Source organism: Globicephala melas, chromosome 13 (genome assembly GCF_963455315.2).
Source record: "Globicephala melas chromosome 13, mGloMel1.2, whole genome shotgun sequence".
Taxonomy (NCBI): domain Eukaryota; kingdom Metazoa; phylum Chordata; class Mammalia; order Artiodactyla; family Delphinidae; genus Globicephala; species Globicephala melas.
This window is the reverse complement of record NC_083326.1, coordinates 6,615,579-6,638,629: the sequence shown is the minus strand read 5'-3', so window position 1 is coordinate 6,638,629 and position 23,051 is coordinate 6,615,579. Positions and strand designations below refer to the sequence as shown.

Below are 23,051 nucleotides of genomic sequence, written 5' to 3'. Positions count from 1 at the left end.
CATGTGTACCTGTTTTAAGACCTGGGAAGTACACCTGTGAAAATAGAGTTTGCACACCTGTTTCAATACCAACCATTAATCCACTAAATGCATTTGCCAAAAGCTTATTAGTTTTCTATTATGGAAGACATTTGTATGCAAATGAGAATTTTGTTGAAGAATGGGACTTACTCATGTTGTCCCAGAGTTTCTAGGCAACTCTAGATTTAAAATGTTTGCAATTTTAAAATGTTGTACACATAACTTTTCTAGAGCACGCTTATGGTATACTTGGTAAGGCACAAAGTACCAGCAAGACTGGAGTACTTCTTTGTCACCTTCCCCTATGGGTCACTGTGTTATTAATAGTAGCAACAATAACGCAGACCCTCAACAACAGCCTTTCCAAGCAGCACCACTCACCTGATGGCATATATATATATAATGGAGTATAATTGCTTTACAATGGTGTGTTAGTTTCTGCTTTATAACAAAGTGAATCAGTTATACATATACATATGTTCCCATATCTCTTCCCTCTTGCATCTCCCTCCCTCCCACCCTACCTATCCCACCCCTCCAGACGGTCACAAAGCACCGAGCTGATCTCCCTGTGCTATGTGGCTGCTTCCCACTAGCTATCTATTTTACGTTTGGTAGTGTATATATGCCCGTGCCACTCTCTCACTTTGTCACAGCTTACCCTTCCCCCTCCCCATATCCTCAAGTCCATTCTCTATGAGGACTGTGTCTTTATTCCTAACTTACCCCTAGGTTCTTCATGACATTTTTTTTTCTTAAATTCCATATATATATGTTAGCATACGGTATTTGTCTTTCTCTTTCTGACTTATTTCACTCTGTATGACAGACTCTAGGTCTATCCACCTCATTACAAATAGCTCAATTTCGTTTCTTTTTATGGCTGAGTAATAATCCATTGTATATATGTGCCACATCTTCTTTACCCATTCATCCGATGATGGACACTTAGGTTGCTTCCATGTCCTGGCTATTGTAAATAGAGCTGCAATGAACATTTTGGTACATGACTGTCTTTGAATTATGATTTTCTCAGGGTATATGCCCAGTAGTGGGATTGCTGGGCCATATGGTAGTTCTATTTTTGGTTTTTTAAGGAACCTCCATACTGTTCTCCATAGTGGCTGTACCAATTCACATTCCCACCAGCAGTGCAAGAGTGTTCCCTTTTCTCCACACCCTCTCCAAAATTACTGTTTCTAGATTTTTTGATGATGGCCATTCTGACTGGTGTGAGATGATATCCCATTGCAGTTTCGATTTGCATTTCTCTAATGATTAATGATGTTGAGCATTCTTTCATGTGTTTGTTGGCAATCTGTATATCTTCTTTGGAGAAATGTCTGTTTAGGTCTTCTGCCCCTTTTTGGATTGGGTTGTTTGTTTTTTTGTTATTGAGCTGCATGAGCTGCTTGTAAAGTTTGGAGATTAATCCTTTGTCAGTTGCTTCATTTGCAAATATTTTCTCCCATTCTGAGGGTTGTCTCTTGGTCTTGTTTATGGTTTCCTTTGCTGTGCAAAAGCTTTGCTGTTTCATTAGGTCCCATTTGTTTATTTTTGTTTTTATTTACATTTCTCTAGGAGGTGGGTCAAAAAGGATCTTGCTGTGATTTATGTCATGGATGTTCTGCCTATGTTTTCCTCTAAGAGTTTGATAGTGTCTGGCGTTACATTTAGGTCTTTAATCCATTTTGAGTTTATTTTTGTGTGTGGTGTTAAGGAGTGATCTAATCTCATACTTTTACGTGTGACTGTCCAGTTTACCCAACACAACTTACTGAAGAGGCTGTCCTTTCTCCACTGTACATTCCTGCCTCCTTTATCAAAGATAAGGTGACCATATGTGTGTGGGTTTATCTCTGGGCTTTCTATCCTGTTCCATTGATCTATATTTCTGTTTTTGTGCCATTACCATACTGTCTTGATTACTGTAGCTTTGTAGTATAGTCTGAAGTCAGGGAGCCTGATTCCTCCAGCTCCATTTTTTGTTCTCAAGATTGCTTTGGCTGTTTGGGGTCTTTTGTGTTTCCATACAAATTGTGAAATTTTTTGTTCTACTTCTGTGAAAAATGCCATTGGTAGTTTGATAGGGATTGCATTGAATCTGTAGATTGCTTTGGGTAGTAGAGTCATTTTCACCATGTTGATTCTTCCAATCCAAGAACATGGTATATCTCTCCATCTATTTGTATCATCTTTAATTTCTTTCATCAGTGTCTATAATTTTCTGCATACAGGTCTTTTGTCTCCTTAGGTAGGTTTATTCCTATATATTTTATTCTTTTTGTTGCAGTGGTAAATGGGAGTGTTTTCTTGATTTCAGTTTAGATTTTTCATCATTAGTGTATGGGAATGCCAGAGATTTCTGTGCATTAATTTTGTAGCCTGCTACTTTACCAAATTCATTGATTAGCTCTAGTAGTTTTCTGGTAGCATCTTTAGGATTCTCTACGTATAGTATCATGTCATCTGCAAAGAGTGACAGGTTTACTTCTTTTCCGATTTGGATTCCTTTTATTTCTTTTTCTTCTCTGATTGCTGTGGCTAAAACTTCCAAAACTATGTTGAATAATAGTGGTGAGAGTGGGAAGCCTTGTCTTGTTCCTGATCTTAGTGGAAATGGTTTCAGTTTTTCACCATTGAGGACGATGTTGGCTGTGGGTTTGTCATATATGGCCTTTATTCTGTTGAGGAAAGTTCCCTCTATGCCTACTTTCTGGAGGGTTTTTTATTATAAATTGGTGTTGAATTTTGTTGAAAGCTTTCTCTGCATCTATTGAGGTGATCATATGGTTTTTCTCCTTCAGTCTGTTAATATGGTGTATCCCATTGATTGATTTGTATATATTGAAAAATCCTTGCATTCCTGGAATAAACCTCACTTGATCATGGTGTATGATCCTTTTAATGTGCTGTTGGATTCTGTTTGCTAGTATTTTGTTGAGGATTTTTGCATCTATGTTCATCAGTGATATTGGCCTGTAGTTTTCTTTCTTTGTGACATCTTTGTCTGGTTTTGGTATCAGGGTGATGGTGGCCTCGTAGAATGAGTTTGGGAGTGTTCCTCCCTCTGCTGTATTTTGGAAGAGTTTGAGGAGGATAGGTGTTAGCTCTTCTTTAAATGTCTGATGGAATTCGCCTGTGAAGCCATCTGGTCCTGGGCTTTTGTTGTTGGAAGATTTTTAATCACAGTTTCAATTTCACTGCTTGTGATTTTTCTTTTCATATTTTCTATTTCTTCCTAGTTCAGTCTTGGCAGGTTGTTCATTTCTACGAATTTGTCCATTTCTTCCAGGTTGTCCATTTTATTGGCATAGAGTTGCTTGTAGTAATCTCTCATGATCTTTTGTATTTCTGCAGTGTCAGTTGTTACTTCTTCTTTTTCATTTCTAATTCTATTGATTTGAGTCTTCTCCCTTTTCTTCTTGATGAGTCTGGCTAATGGTTTATCAATTTTGTTTATCTTCTCAAAGAACCAGCTTTTAGTTTTATTGATCTTTGCTATCGTTTCCTTCATTTCTTTTTCATTTATTTCTGATCTGACGTTTATGATTTCTTCTGGTAACTTTGGGAATTTTTGTTCTTCTTTCTCTAATTGCTTTAGGTGCAAGTTTAGGTAGTTTATTTGGAATGTTTCCTGTTTCTTAAGGTAGGATTGTATTGCTATAAACTTCCCTCTTAGAACTGCTTTTGCTGCATCCCATAGGTTTTGGGTCGTCGTGTCTCCATTGTCATCTGTTTCTAGGTATTTTTTGATCTCCTCTTTGATTTCTTCAGTGATCACTTCGTTATTAAGTAGTGTATTGTTTAGCCTCCATGTGTTTGTTTTTTTTTACAGATCTTTTCCTGTAATTGATATCTAGTCTCATAGTGTTGTGGTGGGAAAAGATACTTGATACGATTTCAATTTTCTTAAATTTACCAAGGCTAGATTTGTGACCCAAGATGTGGTCTATCCTGGAGAATGTTTCATGAGCACTTGAGAAAAATGTGTATTCTGTTGTTTTTGGATGGAATTTCCTGTAAATATCAATTAAGTCCATCTTGTTCAATATATCATTTAAAGCTTGTGTTTCCTTATTTATTTTCATTTTGGATGATCTGTCCTTTGGTGAAAGTGGGGTGTTAAAGTCCCCTACTATGATTGTGTTACTGTCAATTTCCCCTTTTATGGCTGTTAGTATTTGCCTTATGTATTGAGGTGCTCCTTTGTTGGGTGCATATATATTTATAATTGTTATATCTTCTTCTTGGATGGATCCCTTGATCATTATGTAGTGTCCTTCTTTGTCTCTTCTAATAGTCTTCATTTTAAACTCTATTTTGTCTAATATGAGAATTGCTACTCCAGCTTTCTTTTGGTTTCCATTTGCATGGAATATCTTTTTCCATCCCCTTACTTTCAGTCTCTATGTGTCTCTAGTTCTGAAGTCGGTCTCTTGTAGACTGCATATATATGAGTCTTGTTTTTGTATCCATTCAGCCAGTCTGTGTCTTTTGGTTGGAGCATTTAGTCCATTTACATTTAAGGTAATTATCGATATGTATGTTCCTGTTCCCATTTTCTTAATTGTTTTGGGTTTGTTATTGTAGGTCTTTTCCTTCTGTTGTGTTTCTTGCCTAGAGAAGTTCCTTTAGCATTTGTTGTGAAGCTCGTTTGGTGGTGCTGAACTCTTTCAGCTTTTGCTTGTCTGTAAAGGTTTTAATTTCTCCATCAACTCTGAATGAGATCCTTGCTGGGTAGAGTAATCTTGGTTGTAGGTTTTTCTTCTTCATCACTTTAAATATGTCCTACCGCTCCCTTTTGGCTTGCAGAGTTTCTGCTGAAAGATCAGCTGTTAACTTTATGGGGATTCCCTTGTGTGTTATTTGTTGTTTTTCCCTTGCTGCTTTTAATATGTTTTCTTTGTATTTTATTTTTGGTAGTTTGATTAATACTTGTCTTGGAGTGTTTCTCCTTGGATTTATCCTGTATGGGACTTTGATTAATACTTGTCTTGGAGTGTTTCTCCTTGGATTTATCCTGTATGGGACTCTCTGTGCTTCCTGGACTTTATTAACTATTTCCTTTCCCATATTAGGGAAGTTTTCAACTATAATCTCTTCAAATATTTTCTCAGTCCCTTTCTCTTTCTCTTCTTCTTCTGGAAGCCCTATAATTCGAATGTTGGTGCATTTAATGTTGTCCCAGAGGTCTCTGAGACTGTCCTCAGTTCTTTTCATTCTTTTTTCTTTATTCTGCTCTGCAGTAGTTATTTCCACTATTTTTTCTTCCAGGTCACTTATCTGTTCTTCTGCCTCAGTTATTCTGCTATTGATCCCTTCTAGAGTATTTTTAAATTCATTTACTGTGTTGTTCATTGTTGCTTGTTTCATCTTTAGTTCTTCTAGTTTCTTGTTAAATGTTTCTTGCATTTTCTCTATTCTATTTCCATGATTCTGGATCATCTTTACTACCATTATCTCAATTGTTTTTCAGGTAGACTGTCTATTTCCTCTTCATTTGTTAAGTCTGGTGGGTTTTTATCTTGCTCCTGCATCTGCTGTGTGTTTTTTTGTCTTTTCATTTTGCTTATTTTACTGTGTTTGGGGTCTTCTTTTCGCAGGCTGCAGGTTCGTAGTTACCTTTGTTTTTGGTGTCTGTCCCTACTGGCTAAGGTTGGTTCATTGAGTTGTGTAGGTTTCCTGGTGGAGGGGTCTAGTGCCTGTGTTCCGGTGGATGAGGCTGGATCTTGTCTTTCTGGTGGTCAGGTGCACGTCTGGTGGTGTTTTTTTGGGTGTCTGTGGCCTTATTATGATTTTAGGCAGCCTCTCTGTTAATGGATGGGGTTGTGTTCCTGTCTTGCTAGTTGTTTGACATAGGGTGTCCAGCACTGTAGTTTGCTGGTCATTGAGTGGAGCTGGGTCTTGGCATTGAGATGGAGATCTCTGGGAGATGTTCGCCGTTTGATATTACGTGGAGCTGGGAGGTCTCTTGTGGACCAGTGTCCTGAAGTTGGCTCTCCCACCTCAGTGGCACAGCCTTGACGTCTGGCTGGAGCACCAAGAGACCAGGCGGCAAACACAGAGGAGCTGAATACAGGCGAGAAAGCGCTTTAGGAGTCACATTTCCAGACGATCCGGGTGCTCCCACCGTGCAGCTGCTCAGCGTGTCTGGATGGAGAGGGAGGGAATGTGAAGGAGGTGTTCTCTCCTCCAATGTATAGACTGGTGTGACGCTGTGTGTGTGTGTGTGTGCGCGTGTGTGCGAGCACACGGGAGTGTGTGTGTGTGTGTGTGGGAGAGAGAGAGAGAGAGAGAGAGGGAGAGAAGGACAGAAATAACCTAGGGGAGGACGCATGGTGCTCGCAGGCCAAGGCGCCTCACCTGATGGTATATTAATGCTTCTCAGGTGAGTTGAAGTGGCAGCAGGCAAAGGCTTCCACTTCTACATGCACAATTAGCCCCAACAATGAATTTCCCATGTACAGATTGAACAGGAAGTACCACTGGTCCCCTCACCATTGGTCCCCTCATTCATTTCATACCTTCTCCACAAATGGTTTTTCATGATGATACCTATTCGGGGGCAGGGAGGAGTTTTAGATTGAGAAGATGACCCACATTCTCTCAGTTTATACTTGAGATGAACCTTTCCCACCCGTAATCCTTAAGAATAGAGCATATAAATGGGGCATTTCACACCAACCGCATCTGTCCTTCGCTCCCTTTTCTAAAACTCTCCTAAGTTTTCTCTGGTTAGTAACACAGGGTCAGGTCAGCAATTCTTTCAAGCTGCAGACTCACTTTTCAGCTGGACCAGAAGTGACATTTCAGCATAAAACTACATCCGAACTGGTCCCTAAAATGCAATCCTTCGACATAGAGGAAATGAGTTAGCCATGATCATCATAGAGAATCTATGGCTATCCCACAGTAGATTTGTTTGATATTAACAGTGGATAGAACTCTCCAAAGAATGATTCCGTTCCAAATAGGCAGGATGCATTATTGATGGTGGCTGCTCAGTGATTCCTCTCAGAACCAGGGTGGAAAGTAGAGGCATCATTGTCAGGACTTTGGTTAATGATGACTTAAACAGCAGATACCCACTTAACTTCCTAGCTCTAAAGTCACAAGCAGTTTCATGGTTGCTACTCAGTATGCGTCTGTCGGTTCTGGAACAATTTCTCCCTCTCTCCTGCGGTCTCAGAAGTTTAGATGCTATTATTGCGCCTGTTTGCTGATATACCAGCTTGAATATCCCCTCTTCATTCTTAGTGTCACACTTTTCCACTCAACTCTCTGAAACTGCAAATAAGCTCCACGTGGCAAAACACAGTGGAAAAGACTGGGTGGCATGGTTGAGAATGAAATAGAATAATAAATGAATAAAGAAGATTCAAAAGCTGAATAAGTGTATCCCTAAAAAAGAGAATGGTGGAAATGGCAGCTTAGCAGTATGGAATGAGGAAATACTGAGTGAATGAAGTAATAGGAACAGGGGTAGAATTTCAAGGATGGGTTATTTGGGGTGAGGGACAGGATAAATGGTGGTGTTGATTTCGTGTTCATCGTGTGTGCTCACGTGAGGACCAAGGGAAAGGCACGTTGGAAGATTTAACTACACTCTCATATGGAGGATTCTTTTTCCTTATCTATCAGTCTATAAGTACCAGTCTTTTCTTTCTTCCAGTTTTATTGAGATATAGTTGACGTACAGCGTTGTATAAGTTTGAGGTATGTGGCATAATGCTTTGATTTACATACATCATGCGGTGATTATAAGTTCAGTGAACATCCATCATCGCATAGATACAAAATTAAAGACACAGAAAAAATTAAAATTTTTTTCTTGTGGCGAAACTCTTAGGCTTTACTCTCTTAACAACTTTCATATATAACCTACAGCGGTGTTACATTACGTCGTACATTGTATCCCTAGTACTTATTTATCTTATGACTGGACGTTTGTTCCTTTTGACTGCCTTCATCCAATTCCCCCTCCTCTCAACCCCCCTCCTTTGATAACCACAAATCTGATCTCTTTTTCTATGAGTTTGTTTTTGAAGTGTGATTGAACTACAACATTAGGTTAGTTCCTGTTACATAACACAGTGATTTGATATTTCTATACATTTCAAAATGATCACCATGATAAGTGTAGTTACCATCTGTCACCATACAAACATATTACATAGTTATTGACTATATTCACCACACTGTGTATTTCATACCTGTGACTCATTTATTTTGTAACTGGAAGTTTGTATCTCTTAATCTCCCTCACCTATTTCTTTCCTCCCCCATCCCCTCCTCTCTGTTCTTTGTGTCTATAATGCTATATCTGTTTTGTTTGTTCATTTGCTTTGTTTTTTAGATTCCACATATAAGTGAAATCATACAGTATTGGTCTTTCTCTGACTTATTTCACTTAGCATAATATCCTTTGGGTCCATCCATCTTGTTGCAAATGGCAAGATTTCATTCCTTTTGTGGCCGAGTGATATACCATTGTGTATATACGTGCCACATCTTCTTTATCTGTTCATCTGTTGACGGGCACTTAGGTTGCTTCCATATCTTGGCAAGTGTAAATAATGCTGCAGTGAACATAGGGGTGCACATATCTTTTTGAATTCGTGTTTTCATTTTCTTTGGATAGATACCCAGAAGTAGAATTGCTGGATCATGTGGTAATTCTATTTTTAATTTTTTGAGGAATCTCCATACTGTTTTCCACAGTGGCTGCACCAGTTTACATTCCCACCTGTACTGCACATGGGTTTCCTTTTCTCTGCATCCTCGACAGCGTTTGTTATTTGTTGTCATTTTGTTGATGGCCATTCTGACAGGTGTGAGTTGATATCTCCTTGTGGCTTTGATTCATATTTCCCTGATGATTAGTGATGTTGAGCATCGTTTTATGTGCGTGTTGGTCATCTCTATGTCTTCCTTGGGCAAATGATTATTCAGATCCTCTGCCCGTTTTTTAATTAGGTTGTTTTTTTGATGTTGAGTTGTATGAGTTCTTTGTATATTTTGGATATTAACCCCTTATCGGATATATTGTGTGCAAATATTTTCTCCTATTCAGTGGATGGCCTTTTTGTTTTGTTGATAGTTTTCTTTGCTATGCAAAAGCTTTTTATTTTGATGTCACACCATGCACAAAAATAATTCAAAATGGCTTAAAAACATAAATTGAAGACCTGAAACCATAAAACTTATAGAAGAAAACATAGGCAGTACGTTCCTGGATGTTGGTCTCAGCAATATTTTTTTGGATATGTCTATTTAGGCAAGGGAAACAGAAGCAAAAATAAACAAATGGGATACCTCCTCATGTGTAAAACCCTTGCATTGGCCATGGATAATATGAAAAAAAATGTGGCTCCCCAGCACCTTCTGCCTCTTTCCCCAGCGTCATTTTGAGCCCTTTCCTCCTGCACTGTGTCCCACCCAGACTGGCCTTCTTTCGTCCTTCAGTGAGCACTCTTCCTTCCTATTCCAGGCTTGTCACACAGATAACCTCTCAGCCTAGAACACTCCTTCCTCCTCAATATGTCTAGCCAACTCCTTGGCCATCTAGGATTTAGCTTGAATCCTGCTCTTTCAACAAAGCCTTTCCTGATGATCCAGACTAGGTTAGGGCCCCCAGCTACATGCTGTGAATGTCTGTGCTGTCCAAGCAGTTCTGACCATTACAGTAGACTGATTGCGTAATGTGGTCTGACATCCTTGAAGATAGGGACATGTCTTCTTTTTCCGGGTCCCAGCACCTTGCACAGTGCCTGTCATGTGGCAGGTGTTCAGTAAATACTGATGGATGAATGAATGGACGAGAGTCTGTGTTCTGGTCGGGGGGGGCCTTGTAGCTTATGTGGGACATGTCCCAGTTGAAGAGTATTTACTGAATAGCCTCAAAGATGAAGTGTTTGAATACTGGTGACGGGAAGGCCGGAATGCTTTATCCTGGGTAAGGAAGGTTGGGAGCTGGCTTGAGTCCCAAATGCAAGTGTGTAAGGCATTTAAGTTCTAAGATAGATGATCTCTTAAAGACAAAGCAAGAGCAGAAGTTCTCTTCAGAAAAGAGTAGCGTCCCAGTGCTTTCTCAGTTATTTATTTTTGCTCAGTGAAGTTCTGTCTGCAGAAGCCAGCTTAGCCTGAAATGGCTTCAGTCAGTGCTGATTTTGGTTTCTTAGAGAGAGGTCTATTAATGGAACAGGGTTTAAATTAAAAAATGGAAGCAAACAAGCTTAACTTTGCCTTGGTGAATATTTCTAGGACTGTGACTTGCTAATAAGCATTGTGGTGAGTGTAAACTACTAAGACTGTTTCTTTGGGAAAAACAATACGGTAGTCTTCGACTGTGGAGCTCAGGAGTATATACCTGCAGGAAGGAGGGAAACAGCTGCCCAGTGACGGCATCGTATATGGATTTGGAAAGTCGAGGTATTTCAAAGAGCTTAGGTGGAAATATGAAGGTGGTGTGCTCTGGAAAACTGTCTTAAATGACTTAAAGATTTGTAATAATATGATTATGGAGTATTTAATTTACATACTAATTTGCCCTGTACAGGGAGAGTCCACAGTCTAGGAGCGGTAGTCATGTTGCTGGAAGTGGAATTCCAGCAAAGCTTTAGCTTCTCGAGAAGATTCAGACATATATTTAGCTGCATGAAATGTACTAGCTTTGAGTAAATCTTTTCTAGCTTCTTTAGTAGCAGGTTAAATGGATTTAACATTGCAGGCTTACAAAACCGGCTTGCCATCAACATACCCTTTTTAAATAGGGAAACTTCAGTGGTCTTTCCAAACCTTCAAAAGTAACACATTGCTTTATGGCTGTTTCTAAGTCTCTGGTATCACTGTAGCTTCCATCAACCACATGTGCTGCTGGTATAAACTGGATGGATAAAATGACTCGGCGATGCCCTCCGAACACCAAGCGCCTCCCATCTTGTCCATTTGTCACTTAAGGACATACTGCTTATTCTGTTAGCATCTGCAGGGCAGTAAACAGATAAATTGTTTCACCAGCCACATGGAGACTTGGGTCTGCATTGGCAGATATAGAATGTGGATTAAGATGTAATTGTGACTGATGATGTAATCAGATATCAGAAAGCGTTGAATCTCTCCTCGGAAGACTGGGTTGAGATGACATAGTGCTATAAGCACATAAGATAGCAAATGTATAAACTACGATGTGATGGTCGGTGCAGGAAATAGGTTGATGGACCTTCCTTTTGGTATATTTGACTTTTGTTTCATTTAAATGACAGGAAGTGTTGGGTTTTATTATAACGTTGCTGTTTAACTGTGCACTTTATATGTTATAGAATAAAGCTCACTTCTCTGGTTTTGTTCTATCCTTTTTACACCAAGGATGCTGAGTGGCTTTTTGCTATCCCAGTCTCTCTGCATTAAGTTAAAGTTCTTCTCGGCATTTGGACTAGCTTGGTTCTCCCGTTTAGGAAAGGACATGGAACAAGTTTGGAAGAGTTCTGGGTGGGGCCTCAGGAACCTACCTCATTGGCCCAGAATTGTACATGGATTTTCAGTTACTTCTTGGCTCTGGACAAACAGAATATTTACATATAATTCCCTCTGGCTGTAAGTTATAGGGAGCTTCCCAGTGCAGAGCATCTGGGGAAAAAGGAAGGTTATTACTGGTCCAGGAAGCCTTTAATGGGAATGAGTACATAGGGAAACCAGGAGGCTGGCCTTGGTGCTGGGGGGAGGGGAGGAGGTAACTAACTCAGGAAGTTGGAGCTTCTGTGTTCCCATGACACTTTCTGTGCATGTGGTTCTGTTGGGATTATTTGGTTGTGTCTGTGCTCTCCTACAGGGAGTTTTCCGTGTCTCTATCCCAGGGCCCGAGTTTCTGCCACAGTAACAACAACTCCTGTCACAGATGCTGTGCTCAATGTTTCATTTCATTTAATCCTAACAGCAACTGTAATACGGGCGGTATTTCTCCACCCTACAGATGAGGAAACAGTCTGTGATGGGGGTTGAGGCTAGTACCTGACACCTGCATCTTAGCCTCCTACTCACGTGTCTCCCATAGCGGGAGCCCAGTCAGTGGGAAGGCAAGATGCCCAGCAACTTGCTGCTGGGGATGTCCTTGACTTTGGCCCCCAGATTTGGGGGACTAATCACCACCACTGGGTTCAGGATGCAGTTGGTATCTGGGTACATGAGCATGATCTTCAGACTTCAATAGATGTGCAGAGGATTGTGGGAGCTTCTGCTAGGATGTGGTCAAAGGCCTAGTCTTTGTCCTCTAGACTCTTCACATGCAAAAGAATGAAATGTGACCCACCTCCTGCTATAAGGGCAGCTGGGTAAGGTGTCTTCATAGTTCCTACAACGTGGCAGTACCCTGCCAGGCACCACACCACTGGGGAAGCTGCTCTTGTGATGGTGCTGAAATGAAACTGTCAGCTTAGGGAAGTGTGTTGTCTTTCTTTTCCCTCCAAGAACTGTTGCTTTAGCAGGGGAAGCTTCGAAATGGACCCTTACCCCCACAGAGGATCACTTATGACATTTTGGAGAAGCGTTTAGGTGTCTTCCTAACCTCACTAAAGAACTGAGCTATGAATAGCCCCATTTTCAATAAGGGACACATGATTTTTGGCCTAGAAGGTTTTGTAGTCTCTTAGCACTGTGGTTCTCAGCCTGCCGTCCTAGCACTTTGTAGCTGGACTTGGGCAAGGTTGGGGAAACAGCTTGCTGTCCTTTTGCTGTGTGTGATCCTTCCTGCCTTGGGCGGCATCTGAGTTCCAGGTCTCACCTCCTTACCTTTTCACAGTTATGTTTTCCCTTGAAACCCACAGCCTGTCCACTTACTTGTAACAGTGCTGAGAAGCACTATTGTTTGTTGATGCTCCTTTCTGTGCTGGATCTCAGATTGGTCCTGTACGGAGAAATTTGGTGGCTTCTGTGCTCCTTGAGGGATGGAAGTTGACCAACTTGATCTTGCATCTTCTCCAAATGAGTTGTAGAAAAAAATTCACGCCCTGAGTAAATCTGTTGACTGGTTTCTCTGTTTTATCAAAAGGACTCCCCTCCCACCCCTAACCAGAGCCTCGCTTTCAGTCATAGAGCAGAGATTTGAGTTCCTGCTAACCATGACGTCATGTCAGTGCTGGGGTACAGCCGTGAATAAGGCCGACAGTGGGCCTGCTCTTTGTCGCCTAAACACAGGTAGGAATGGGCAGGCAGTTTATCCAGTGAGTCACCAGGTTAGGCTGTGGGGTCCCCTCTCATCCATTCCCGGGGGTCTGTGCCCAGATTGCCTTGCTTCAAGTCAGGACTACATTGTGACCAAAACTTCCGTCTGATTCTTAACTCCAAAACTACTTAGTGGCTTAACTTGGCATGTCATTGTCAATGGGTGTTTGCACTTTTTTCACGTGTGATTATAAGACACTTTAACTGTATAAAATACCTACTCAGTGGGACTTGGGCTGCTGTAAGAAAGTCAGTATTCCTCCATGGGTGGGGGGAGACAGTGGAGGACTTAGAGTCTGAGATCTTCTCTTCGATTCTGCCCTGAACTCGGCTCTTCACTGTGAACGTGGGCAAATTGTCCAGTATGTTTTACCCTCAAGTTTCTTCTTTGTGAAATATTAGTGATAACCCTGCTCATCTTATTTCCGTTTTAAAACTAGATGAAATGATTAAATTACTTATATGAGTGTAAGATTATGGAGGTGGCATTATTAATAACTCGGTGGAGTGAATGTTTCCAGTGTTCCTATTCTCTTTTCCCTAAAGTCCACTTCGGTTCTGAGGCTCACTCTGAAACAGTGATTTTAACTCTGCTGGCACATTCATCACTTGGAAAGCGTAAAATGAAAGTACAGTGCTCGGGGCCTACTCTCAGACTTGATTATTCAAGTGTGGGATATGAGCATTGGGTCTTTTTTTTTTTTTTAAAGATCTGCAGAGAATTCTTACATGCCAGCCAGCGTTGAGAGTCACTCCTCTCAGGGTTCTGAGGTTGAAGTAGTCTAGATCCAGTTACTGATTTTAAGGCAAAGCATGGCTACCTATGTATGATGATTTGCAGGACATCTAAAGGATCCCAGTCACATGGAACACCTTGGGTTTGTTTCCTGTTCCCTGATCGTCTGCAGGATCCCAGGAGGATCCTGCCTTCTAGACTGCACAGTGTCTAATATCATCACCACTGTCACTACTGCCTAATGCGTACAGTACCAATACTGCGGGATCTCATCTAATTCTTAGGACGCTTCATGAGGTTGGTCTAACTTTTGCCCAGATTGTTCAAATGAGGAAACCGAGGCTCAGACCCATTCATCACCTTACCCAGCCTAATGAGTGGTGGCTGGAATTCTTACCCAGGCTGTCTAGCTCTAGAGCCCGCGCACTTAACCACAGCACTGCACTGCGTGATCATTAGTATAAATGGGCAAGTGCTGTACTCTTCTCAGTAGCACTTACACTTCAGCAGGGGCTTTCTGCAGATAGCGTTCTGCTCAGGATAAAGAATCCTCGGACTGGAATTTCATGTTCGACCACAGGCCAGTGGGGAGAGGCCTCCGGGCACATGAAGGTCTGTGCTGCCCTGCAAATCAGTTACCAAGTCAAACCACAAGGACTGCTGTTTTTCAGACCTGCCTGCACATCAGATGCATCTGGGGAGCTTTAAAAAAACACTGCCTGGTTCCCACCCCAGAGATTGATGTAATTGGCCTGAGGTGTTGCCTGGCTGGGGAAGCTTTAAAAGCTCCCCAGGTGGTTCTCCCCTGCGCCAGGGTTGAGCACTAGTGCCAGAGGCAGCCGCTCCCTCCAGCTGTCTGTCAGAGCTGCCTCTGTGCCTGCCGCAGAGATGGGAGAAATGAACTCCGGCTGGAGAATCGCTCTCAGTACTAATGCATTTCATTTCAGAGAGGCATCTGCCTTCTCCGGTTAATACACTGGGCGCTTTCCAAAAGAAAAATCAGTTTTTATTTGACAATTAGGTCAGACGTTATTTTATTTACTTTGATATGATGGGATTAAGTATTGTTAAAACAGCGCAGTGACAAATTGAGTAGTACTGTAATAGGACTCTGTGAGGGAGCTTGTCTTTCCTACAGTCTGCTGCCTCCAGGAAAGTTGGTAGAGGTCAGATTTGTTTGAAGGAATTCCCTGAAGGTGAGAAAAAATGAAGAGGCAGCACAGAACCTTGGTTCTAGAACGTTTCTGTCTGGCTCATAGAAATGATGGCTTTCTGTTAAAAGAATATATTTTATCTTACTGCTTTTCCAGATATTAGAAGTGAGAACCCATGTCAGGAGAGAGGTGCAGGATGCTGTTCGCATCATCTGCAACCAAAACAGTTTCTGTTTTTTAAATTGAGGTGAAATTCACAGGACAAAAAATTAACTATTAAATGAACCGTTCAGCAGCATTGAGTGCATTCACAGTGTTGTGCAACCACCATGTCTATCTAGTTGCAGAACATTTTCATCATCGCAAAGGAAACCCTTCCCTTACAAATTCTTTCCATCTCCAGATTAGAGACCTAAATATAAGACCAGGCACTATAAAACTCTTAGAGGAAAACATAGGAAGAACACTCTTTGACATAAATCACAGCAGGATATTTTTTGATCCACCTCCTAGAGTAATGGAAATAAAAACAAAAATAAAGAAATGGGACCTAATGGAACTTAAAAGCTTTTGCACAGCAAAGGAAACCATAAACAAGACAAAAAGACAACCCTCTGAATGGGAGAAAATATTTGCAAACGAATCAACGGACAAAGGATTAATCTCCAATATATATAAACAGCTCATGTAGCTCAATATTAAAAAAAAAAAAACCCAGTCCAAAAATGGGCAGAAGACCTAAATAGACATTTTCCAAAGAAGACATACAGATGGCCAAGAAGCACATGAAAAGCTGCTCAACATCACTAATTATTAGAGAAATGCAAATCGAAACTACAATGAGGAATCACCTCACACCTGTTAGAATGGGCATCATCAGAAAATCTACAAACAACAAATGCTGGAGAGGGTGTGGAGAAAAGGGAACCCTCTTGCACTGTTGGTGGGAATGTAAACTGATACACCCACTATGGAGAGCAGTATGGAGGTTCCTTAAAGAACTAAAAATAGAATTACCATATGACCCAGCAATCCCACTACTGGGCATATACCTAGAGAAAACCATAATTCAAAAAGACATATGCACCCCAATGTTCATTGCAGCACTCTTTACAATAGCCAGGTCATGGAAGCAACCTAAATGCCCATCGACAGACGAATGGATAAAGAAGTTGTGGTACATATATACAATGGAATATTACTCAGCCATAAAAAGGAATGAAATTGGGTCATTTGTAGAGACGTGGATGCATCTAGAGACTGTCATACAGAGTGAAGTAAGTCAGAAAGTGAAAAACATTTCGTATGTTAACACATATATGTGGAACCTAGAAAATGGTACAGGTGAACTGGTTTGCAGAGCAGAAATTGAGACACAGGTGTAGAGAACAAACATATGGACTCCAAGGTGGGAAAGTGGTAGAGGGAGGTGGTGTGATGAATTGGGAGATTGGGATTGACATGTATACACTGATGTGTATAAAATAGATGACTAATAAGAAAAAATAAATAAATTAAAAAAAAACCACACAAATTCTTTCCATCTCCACAGCTCAGATGACATCTGTCTTCCTCCCTCAAGTCTTTTTTGTTTAATTGAAGTATAGTTGATTTACAATATTGTGTTAGTTTCAGGTGTCCAGCAAAGTGAAATGGTTATATATATATACTTTTAAAATTCTTTTCCATTATAGTTTATTATAAGATATCGAATATAGTTCCCTGTGCTATACAGTAAACTCATGTTGTTTATCTATTTTATACATGGTAGTGTGCATCTGTAAATCCCATACTCCCAATTTATCCCTCCCTGCATTCCCCTTTGGTAACAGTAAGTTTATTTTCTGTTTGTGAGTCTGTTTCTGTTTTGTAGGTAAGCTCATTTGTACTATTGTTTAGATTCCACGTGTATGTCTCCCTCAAGTCTTTGCTGGCTACTGTGTTCCTTATCTCTCCTTCCTCTCCGTTTGTGTGTCTGTTCTCTTGACTGTTTACTTTGTACTGATCATGCCCCACCTTGTACTCAGTTACAGGGGCAGTGGCTCTTCCTTGGTCTGAGTGGAGGGGCTTGTTGGCTCAGTCAGCACATAAAGCAAAACTTGATTGTGGTTAAAATTGCCCTTGGAAGTCCTATAAATAGCTCAAGTGCAGCATATGTGACATTGGGTGAACAGCCCTGCTCAGTAACTCATAGGCACCTTAAGCGGAGAATCTATGAAGTAGCGTAACGGTGGGGAGGCCTGCCTGCAGATATCACCCATCCCGTACCATCACAATACAGGGTCTACTTCATTCTTGTTTAACAATGAACTGCTGTAATCTCAATGCATGTCCACATGTGTCTTCATTGTGGGGATGGAGGGCACGTGACAGCATCTAGCACAGAGTGGGTACTCAGATGTTTACTGGATTTGAATCTAAAGCTTTCTTGATCAGATCTGTAATGCACACTAGCCTTTAAGACATTGTAGGAGAATCTGGTCACCTGTTTCCTCTCTAAGTTGGCATTTACCATCATTGCCCTCCCTTCTCTTGCCTTGCCTGCCCCCCCTGACTGATTAGCTGTTACTCTCCTTAGGAATTGGTCACACCTCCCCCTAGAGTATATTTTTTATATGAATTATCTATCCAACTAGACTGTATGTTCCTTAATGTGAGGGTACAGATCTTCATGTTTCTACTTGGTTACATGGTGCTTATCACAGTGTTTTATGTATACACCAGGTGCCCCATAAACACGCCTTCTCTTTTCACTGATTCCTGTCTCAGTAAACATTTCCTGAGCATCTCCTACATGCCAGGGATACAGAAATGCCCCATGGTGTATCTGAAAGACCTTGGAGTAGTAAGAGGAAACTGACGTGAAAGAAACGACTGCAAAAACCGTAAAGGAATTTGATCATAGAAGAGTTGATTGCGAGAAGATAGAAAAGTTGATAAAAGAGTTGATCATCCAGAGTTGGGAAGGGCTACCTCTGTAGTGCACAGGGAAGGAAGGGTTCAGTGAGGAGATGGCTCTGGAACTTGGACTCTGCCCACATAGACAATGAGGAAAGGACCTTCTAGGCTGAGGAAACAGCATGTTCAAAGGTAGAGGGCAGCAAACCTTTTCTGTAAAGGGCCAGAGGGTAAATATTTTAGGTTTTGGGGCCATAGGGCCTATGTTACAACTGTCACTGATACGTGGAAGCAGCCACAGACAATACGTAGGTAGAATGTGTCCTTGTGTTCCAATAAAACTTTACAGACACCAAAATTTGACACATATAGTTTTCATGTGTTAGCATATGATTATCATTCTTTTGATTTTTTTTTTCCCCAGCCGTTTAACCATTTAAAGACTGTTCTTCACTCATGGGCTGTATAAAAACAAGTGGCTCACCAGATTTGGTCCAGGGCTGTAGTCTGGCCTGTGTACAAAAACAGGGAAGAGTGAGAACATATTGCGGGAGCAGAACACCAGGTACTTAGGTGTGCCCACTCTGATGCCGCGGGTGTGAGATTCTGCATTTCTAACCAGCTCCCAGGTAGTGGTGAGGCTGAGGTCCTCACCTGGAGTAGCAAGGAGCTAAAGTATCAGTAGGGTTCCCTTATGCCCCTGATGCTCTGATGGATTCTGTGGGTTCAGGAAAATATAGATGACAATTTTCTGCCTACCAGATATTTTCAGTCTGCTTAGAGAGAAGAGATCTATGTAAGTAGAAGAGTAAATGGACCCTCCCAGAGTGAGAATTAAACAGCAGCAGAGCCAGGCAGCGAGGTTCCCCAGTGCTGGGTGCAGTGAACTGTCCGGTGAGAGGCACGTGGACAGCAGGGTTAAGGCCAGAGGAGCCGCCGTGTGAGCTGGGACTGGGCTCCTTGGCTTCCAGTACATCACGCAGCTTGCCGATGTCCACACGTCACCACCTCCAGTCGCTTCCTGTTGGCATTTCCCCCTTCTCTGTTGTTTGTCACTCTGTTATCTTGAGCCTTTCCTGACACCACTTTACACTGAGTGGAGACTTGGCTTTGAATAGAGCTTCTTGGGTGCGCTGTCCTCCCTCTGACTGGAAGGGGAGTCCCGGCGGCCTAACTCAGGGACAGGAAGTGTAGTGAGGCTAAGAAAAGTCACTCGCTTGAAGCTGGGGGACAGGAGCTTAAAAGTCCCCACAGCTGGATGGATGGTGGGCTTAAATGGTAGAGGACAAGGTAAGTTAGAACACCTGAAGGGAGAGAAATGTTGAAACGCTCAGTTTTCTCTGGAGATGCCTCCAACATTCTTCATGTGATACTCGATAGCACTCAGATACTATAAAGCTACAGAGTGTCTTCCTCTCAGGATATAGGAGAACCTTGCTGTAGTGCAGGCTCAGAGGCAGAGAGACAATCCTGTGAACCTGATTCATTGTAAAACCAAAAACAACCGACTTTGGCTTTGTACCCTGAGCTGGGGTATCAGTGATGCAAGTTGGTGGTGGTTTGCTTTCCCATTAACTGGTGTTCTGAATCTCTTGCCTCACGACTTTCACTCCTCGATCCTGAATTAGAGACAAGTGTAGCAGGGGCCGGGCCTTGCTTTTAAAAACGGCCAGTGATCACGTGGAGCAAACTGCTGTAAGAAAGCAGGACCACAATCAGGTCGGCAACTGACCGGCCACAGGGCCTGTGCTTTGCTGTCCCTCCACAGGGGAGGTGGGTTGTGCTGACATAAGCACACATTCTGGCTGGCCTCTGGTCTTAAGAACTATTAATTTCAGGAGTATTAATTTTGCTAAAAATATTCTGTGGCCATTTTATCGGTATATATATGATTATACATAAATACAAATATATAAATATAATTATATATAAAAATTTAAAAATATATATACTGGGAGGGGGGTATGTGCCCGTGTACACAGACAGCTTCTCAAGCAAATAGGCCCTGTGGAAATCGCATACCTATGAGACAAATACTGAGAAAACGTGTCTGACAGAGGTAAGGGGCGTGGTGCCGAGAGGGACAGCCACTAGTAGATGCTGCCGTTTGGTACATCAGACCCGTGGTTCTCCCCAGCTGCACGTTACACTCACCTTGGAGCTTTCATGTCACCTCAAATGCTGCTTGGGTCTGAGGTGAACCCCGACCTGGTCTTTTCAAGGCTCCCAGGTGATTCTAATGTGCAGTCAGGGCGGAGAGCGCCCGAGTGACATTGACAGTGCCTCCCACTCACCAAGGGCTGCGTTCTTCCCTGCCAGGATTTGGCCAGCTTAATGACCTTGCGGACGCTTGATCCGGATGGGGGCTGGGGAAGGATGCATGAGATTTGTGGGTATGTTCGTGGCTTAAAGAATGCACAACTAAACTGAGATTGCTGACAACTCAGGAATATATTAACAGTTTCAATTTGCTGACCACTTTCACTTCTGCAGGAAAATGGCTTTGACCCTGAATGCAGAATATCAAAGCAGAGATTCCCAAGCTCTGAAGACTTGCTACATTGTCTTGTTGGGTTTTGCATGTGTTGTCTTAATCTTTGTTTGCAGCACACTAGACACTCCCTCTGACATTGCAATTTTGTACCACCTTTTGAGATAATGGTGTAAAACTCTGGATATAACCAAATCTAGGCTTGGCATTCCCCTGGTAGAATTTGAATTTCATTGATCTGTGACATTCTGTTAGGATCTAGAAGGAGTCCTCTGTAGCCAATCTTGTGAGTTGTCTCTTGTCGTGGTATCGAATCGCCTTGTACCTTGAAATGAGAAGGGAGGGAAGTGTGTGCAGATGACTTTAGAAGTTCTGAGGGCCCCTCATAGAGAGCATACCTGAAAGCTCCTCTTAGCATCTAAGTTTCTTCTCTTTTAATCTTTCAGTACACAAGGGTCTGGATCCCTGACCCCGATGAAGTGTGGCGCTCAGCTGAATTAACCAAGGACTACAAGGAGGGTGAGAAGAGCCTCCAGCTCCAACTGGAAGATGAAACTGTGAGTGCAGTGCTGGGGGTGGGAGTGCAGAGCTCTCCTGAGCAGGGTTGGATGCTACATTGTGGCTAGAGCGTGTCCTGCACGGTGGAGCTTCTGAGCCCCTGGTGTCCGTTTTGTTGCTGTTGATGGTGAGGTATGTGAAAGTTGAAACCATGAAGCTGCTGAATGGATGGCCCATTACAAACAAGTGCCCATTGGTGTTAGCAGCTGAGAGATGGCGGGTGACTGAGGCAAGAATCTTCTCGGTGGGGTGGGGGGCACAGGAGGCTTCCCTCCGTGGGGTTGAGGCTCAGTGGGAGGTGAGGGGGAGCCACTTAGCATAAGAGCCAGTGCCTGGTACAGTGGTTGGAGTACCGGCTCTGGACCCAGCCTGCCTGGGTTGGGGTCCTGGCTTGGCCCTTGCTAGCTTTGTGCCCTTGAGCAAGTTAGCAATTTTTCTGTGCCTATTACTTCATCTGTGACATGGGGGTGATAGTTTGTCTAGGGAGCGCGTTAGAATAAAATGAGTTACTGTGTGGCATGTACTTAGAGTCGTGCCTGGCAGGTAAGCCCTCATTACATGTTATTTGCTCCAGTGAGAGGTTTTTTTTTTTTGGCTGCGTTGGGTCTTTGTTGCTGCGTACGGGCTTTCTCTAGTTGTGGCAAGCGGGAGCTACTTTTCGTTGCAGCGCGTGGGCTTCTTATCGGGGTGGCTTCTCTTGTTGCGGAGCACGGGCTCTAGGCGCGTGGGCTTCAGTAGCTGTCGCGCATGGGCTTAGTCGCTCCGCGGCATGCGGGATCTTCCCGGACCAGGGCTCGAACCCATGTCCCCTGCATTGGCAGGCAGATTCTTAACCACTGCGGCACCAGGGAAGACCCGAGAGTTTTTTCGTTAGTTGATTTTCAGGTGGTTTCGCTCAAAAGGAAGACAAGGTAGTAACCAGGAAATTGTATTCCTTCTAGAAGATCTGATTCAGTTTCCCTTTTCATGAGCCTTTTGTCACTACCCTTCCCTGTGATTTGTGCATTTCATGAATATTTGAAGGCTTGCACTGTGCTGGTCATGGGGGTTTATGGGTGATCGGTTGTGGCCCCGCCATTTGTGGGAGCTCAGTGCTGGAGGGCTCAGCGAACGTGAACACAGAGATACGGGAAAGAGCCTAAGGAGGCTGCAGTAGGCGCGGAAGCAGTAGACTAGGTACAGGAGGAAAGTGAGGAGGGAGCTGAGGTGAGGGTGTCCGGGGAGGGGCTGTGGAAAGGAGCCAGCATTGAAGACTCAGGCCCGGGTGGGCGGAGGGGAGCGTCCAGGCAGGAGTTGTGCGCCAGAGCCCCGAGGCCTCAGTGTGTCCCCTTTGAGAGTGTGGAAGGAAGGGAGGCCAGTGCACCTGGAAGCCACTGCAGAAGGGGACAGATGGGACAGCCTGAGGCTGGGGATGCAGGTCGTGCATGCAGGGTTTACAGTAGGGGAGACTGCGAGATGGACAGGCTTTGAACCAAGTGGCCAAAAAAATCAAGATTTGGCTTTGGGATGGGTCAGGTTTGAGGGGCTGCAGAGCTGGCCTGGCCTGGAGTGATTATTGCCTCTCTCTGAACTGCAGGAGCACTGAAACTTTGTCCCCCATCACTTAGCCTTTGATCATTTACTGTCTTACTGTTTTTCCTTCTTCCAAGCTCTTTGGTCCTGTCTTTCTAGGTAGTAATGACCCGCTTGAGAAATGGACCTTGTCTTAATGCTTTGCTCACATGTACTTAACAGTGGGTGGAGATTAACACATTGATTAGCAGGAAGGTTGAACGTCTTCCCCCTCCTAACTTCTGTTTTGTATCAACTTTGAGCACATCCCTTGGTAAACCTGGGACAGTGAGTTGGTTAGTTTGTTAGAAGTTGTTTACACTAAGGTGTGCTCACCTCCCCTTCCCCTTCCTGGCCTGCAGACTTTGCCAGCCTCCTCTTGGTTTTGAGGTAAGAAACGAAATTCCCAACAGATGGAATC

General features: G+C 42.8%; 1 protein-coding gene across 2 annotated transcripts in view; it reads left to right on the top strand.

The window, feature by feature from the left end:
- The window catches only part of MYO5B (myosin VB), a 388,804-nt gene that overhangs the window by 135,980 nt on the left and 229,773 nt on the right, over positions 1 to 23,051 (top strand). For both annotated transcript variants that reach the window (XM_030867905.3, XM_030867909.3), the window contains exon 2: positions 20,968 to 21,078. In XM_030867905.3, coding sequence (XP_030723765.1) covers positions 20,968 to 21,078 — 111 coding nt within the window. The remainder of the gene's footprint in view (positions 1 to 20,967; positions 21,079 to 23,051) is intronic.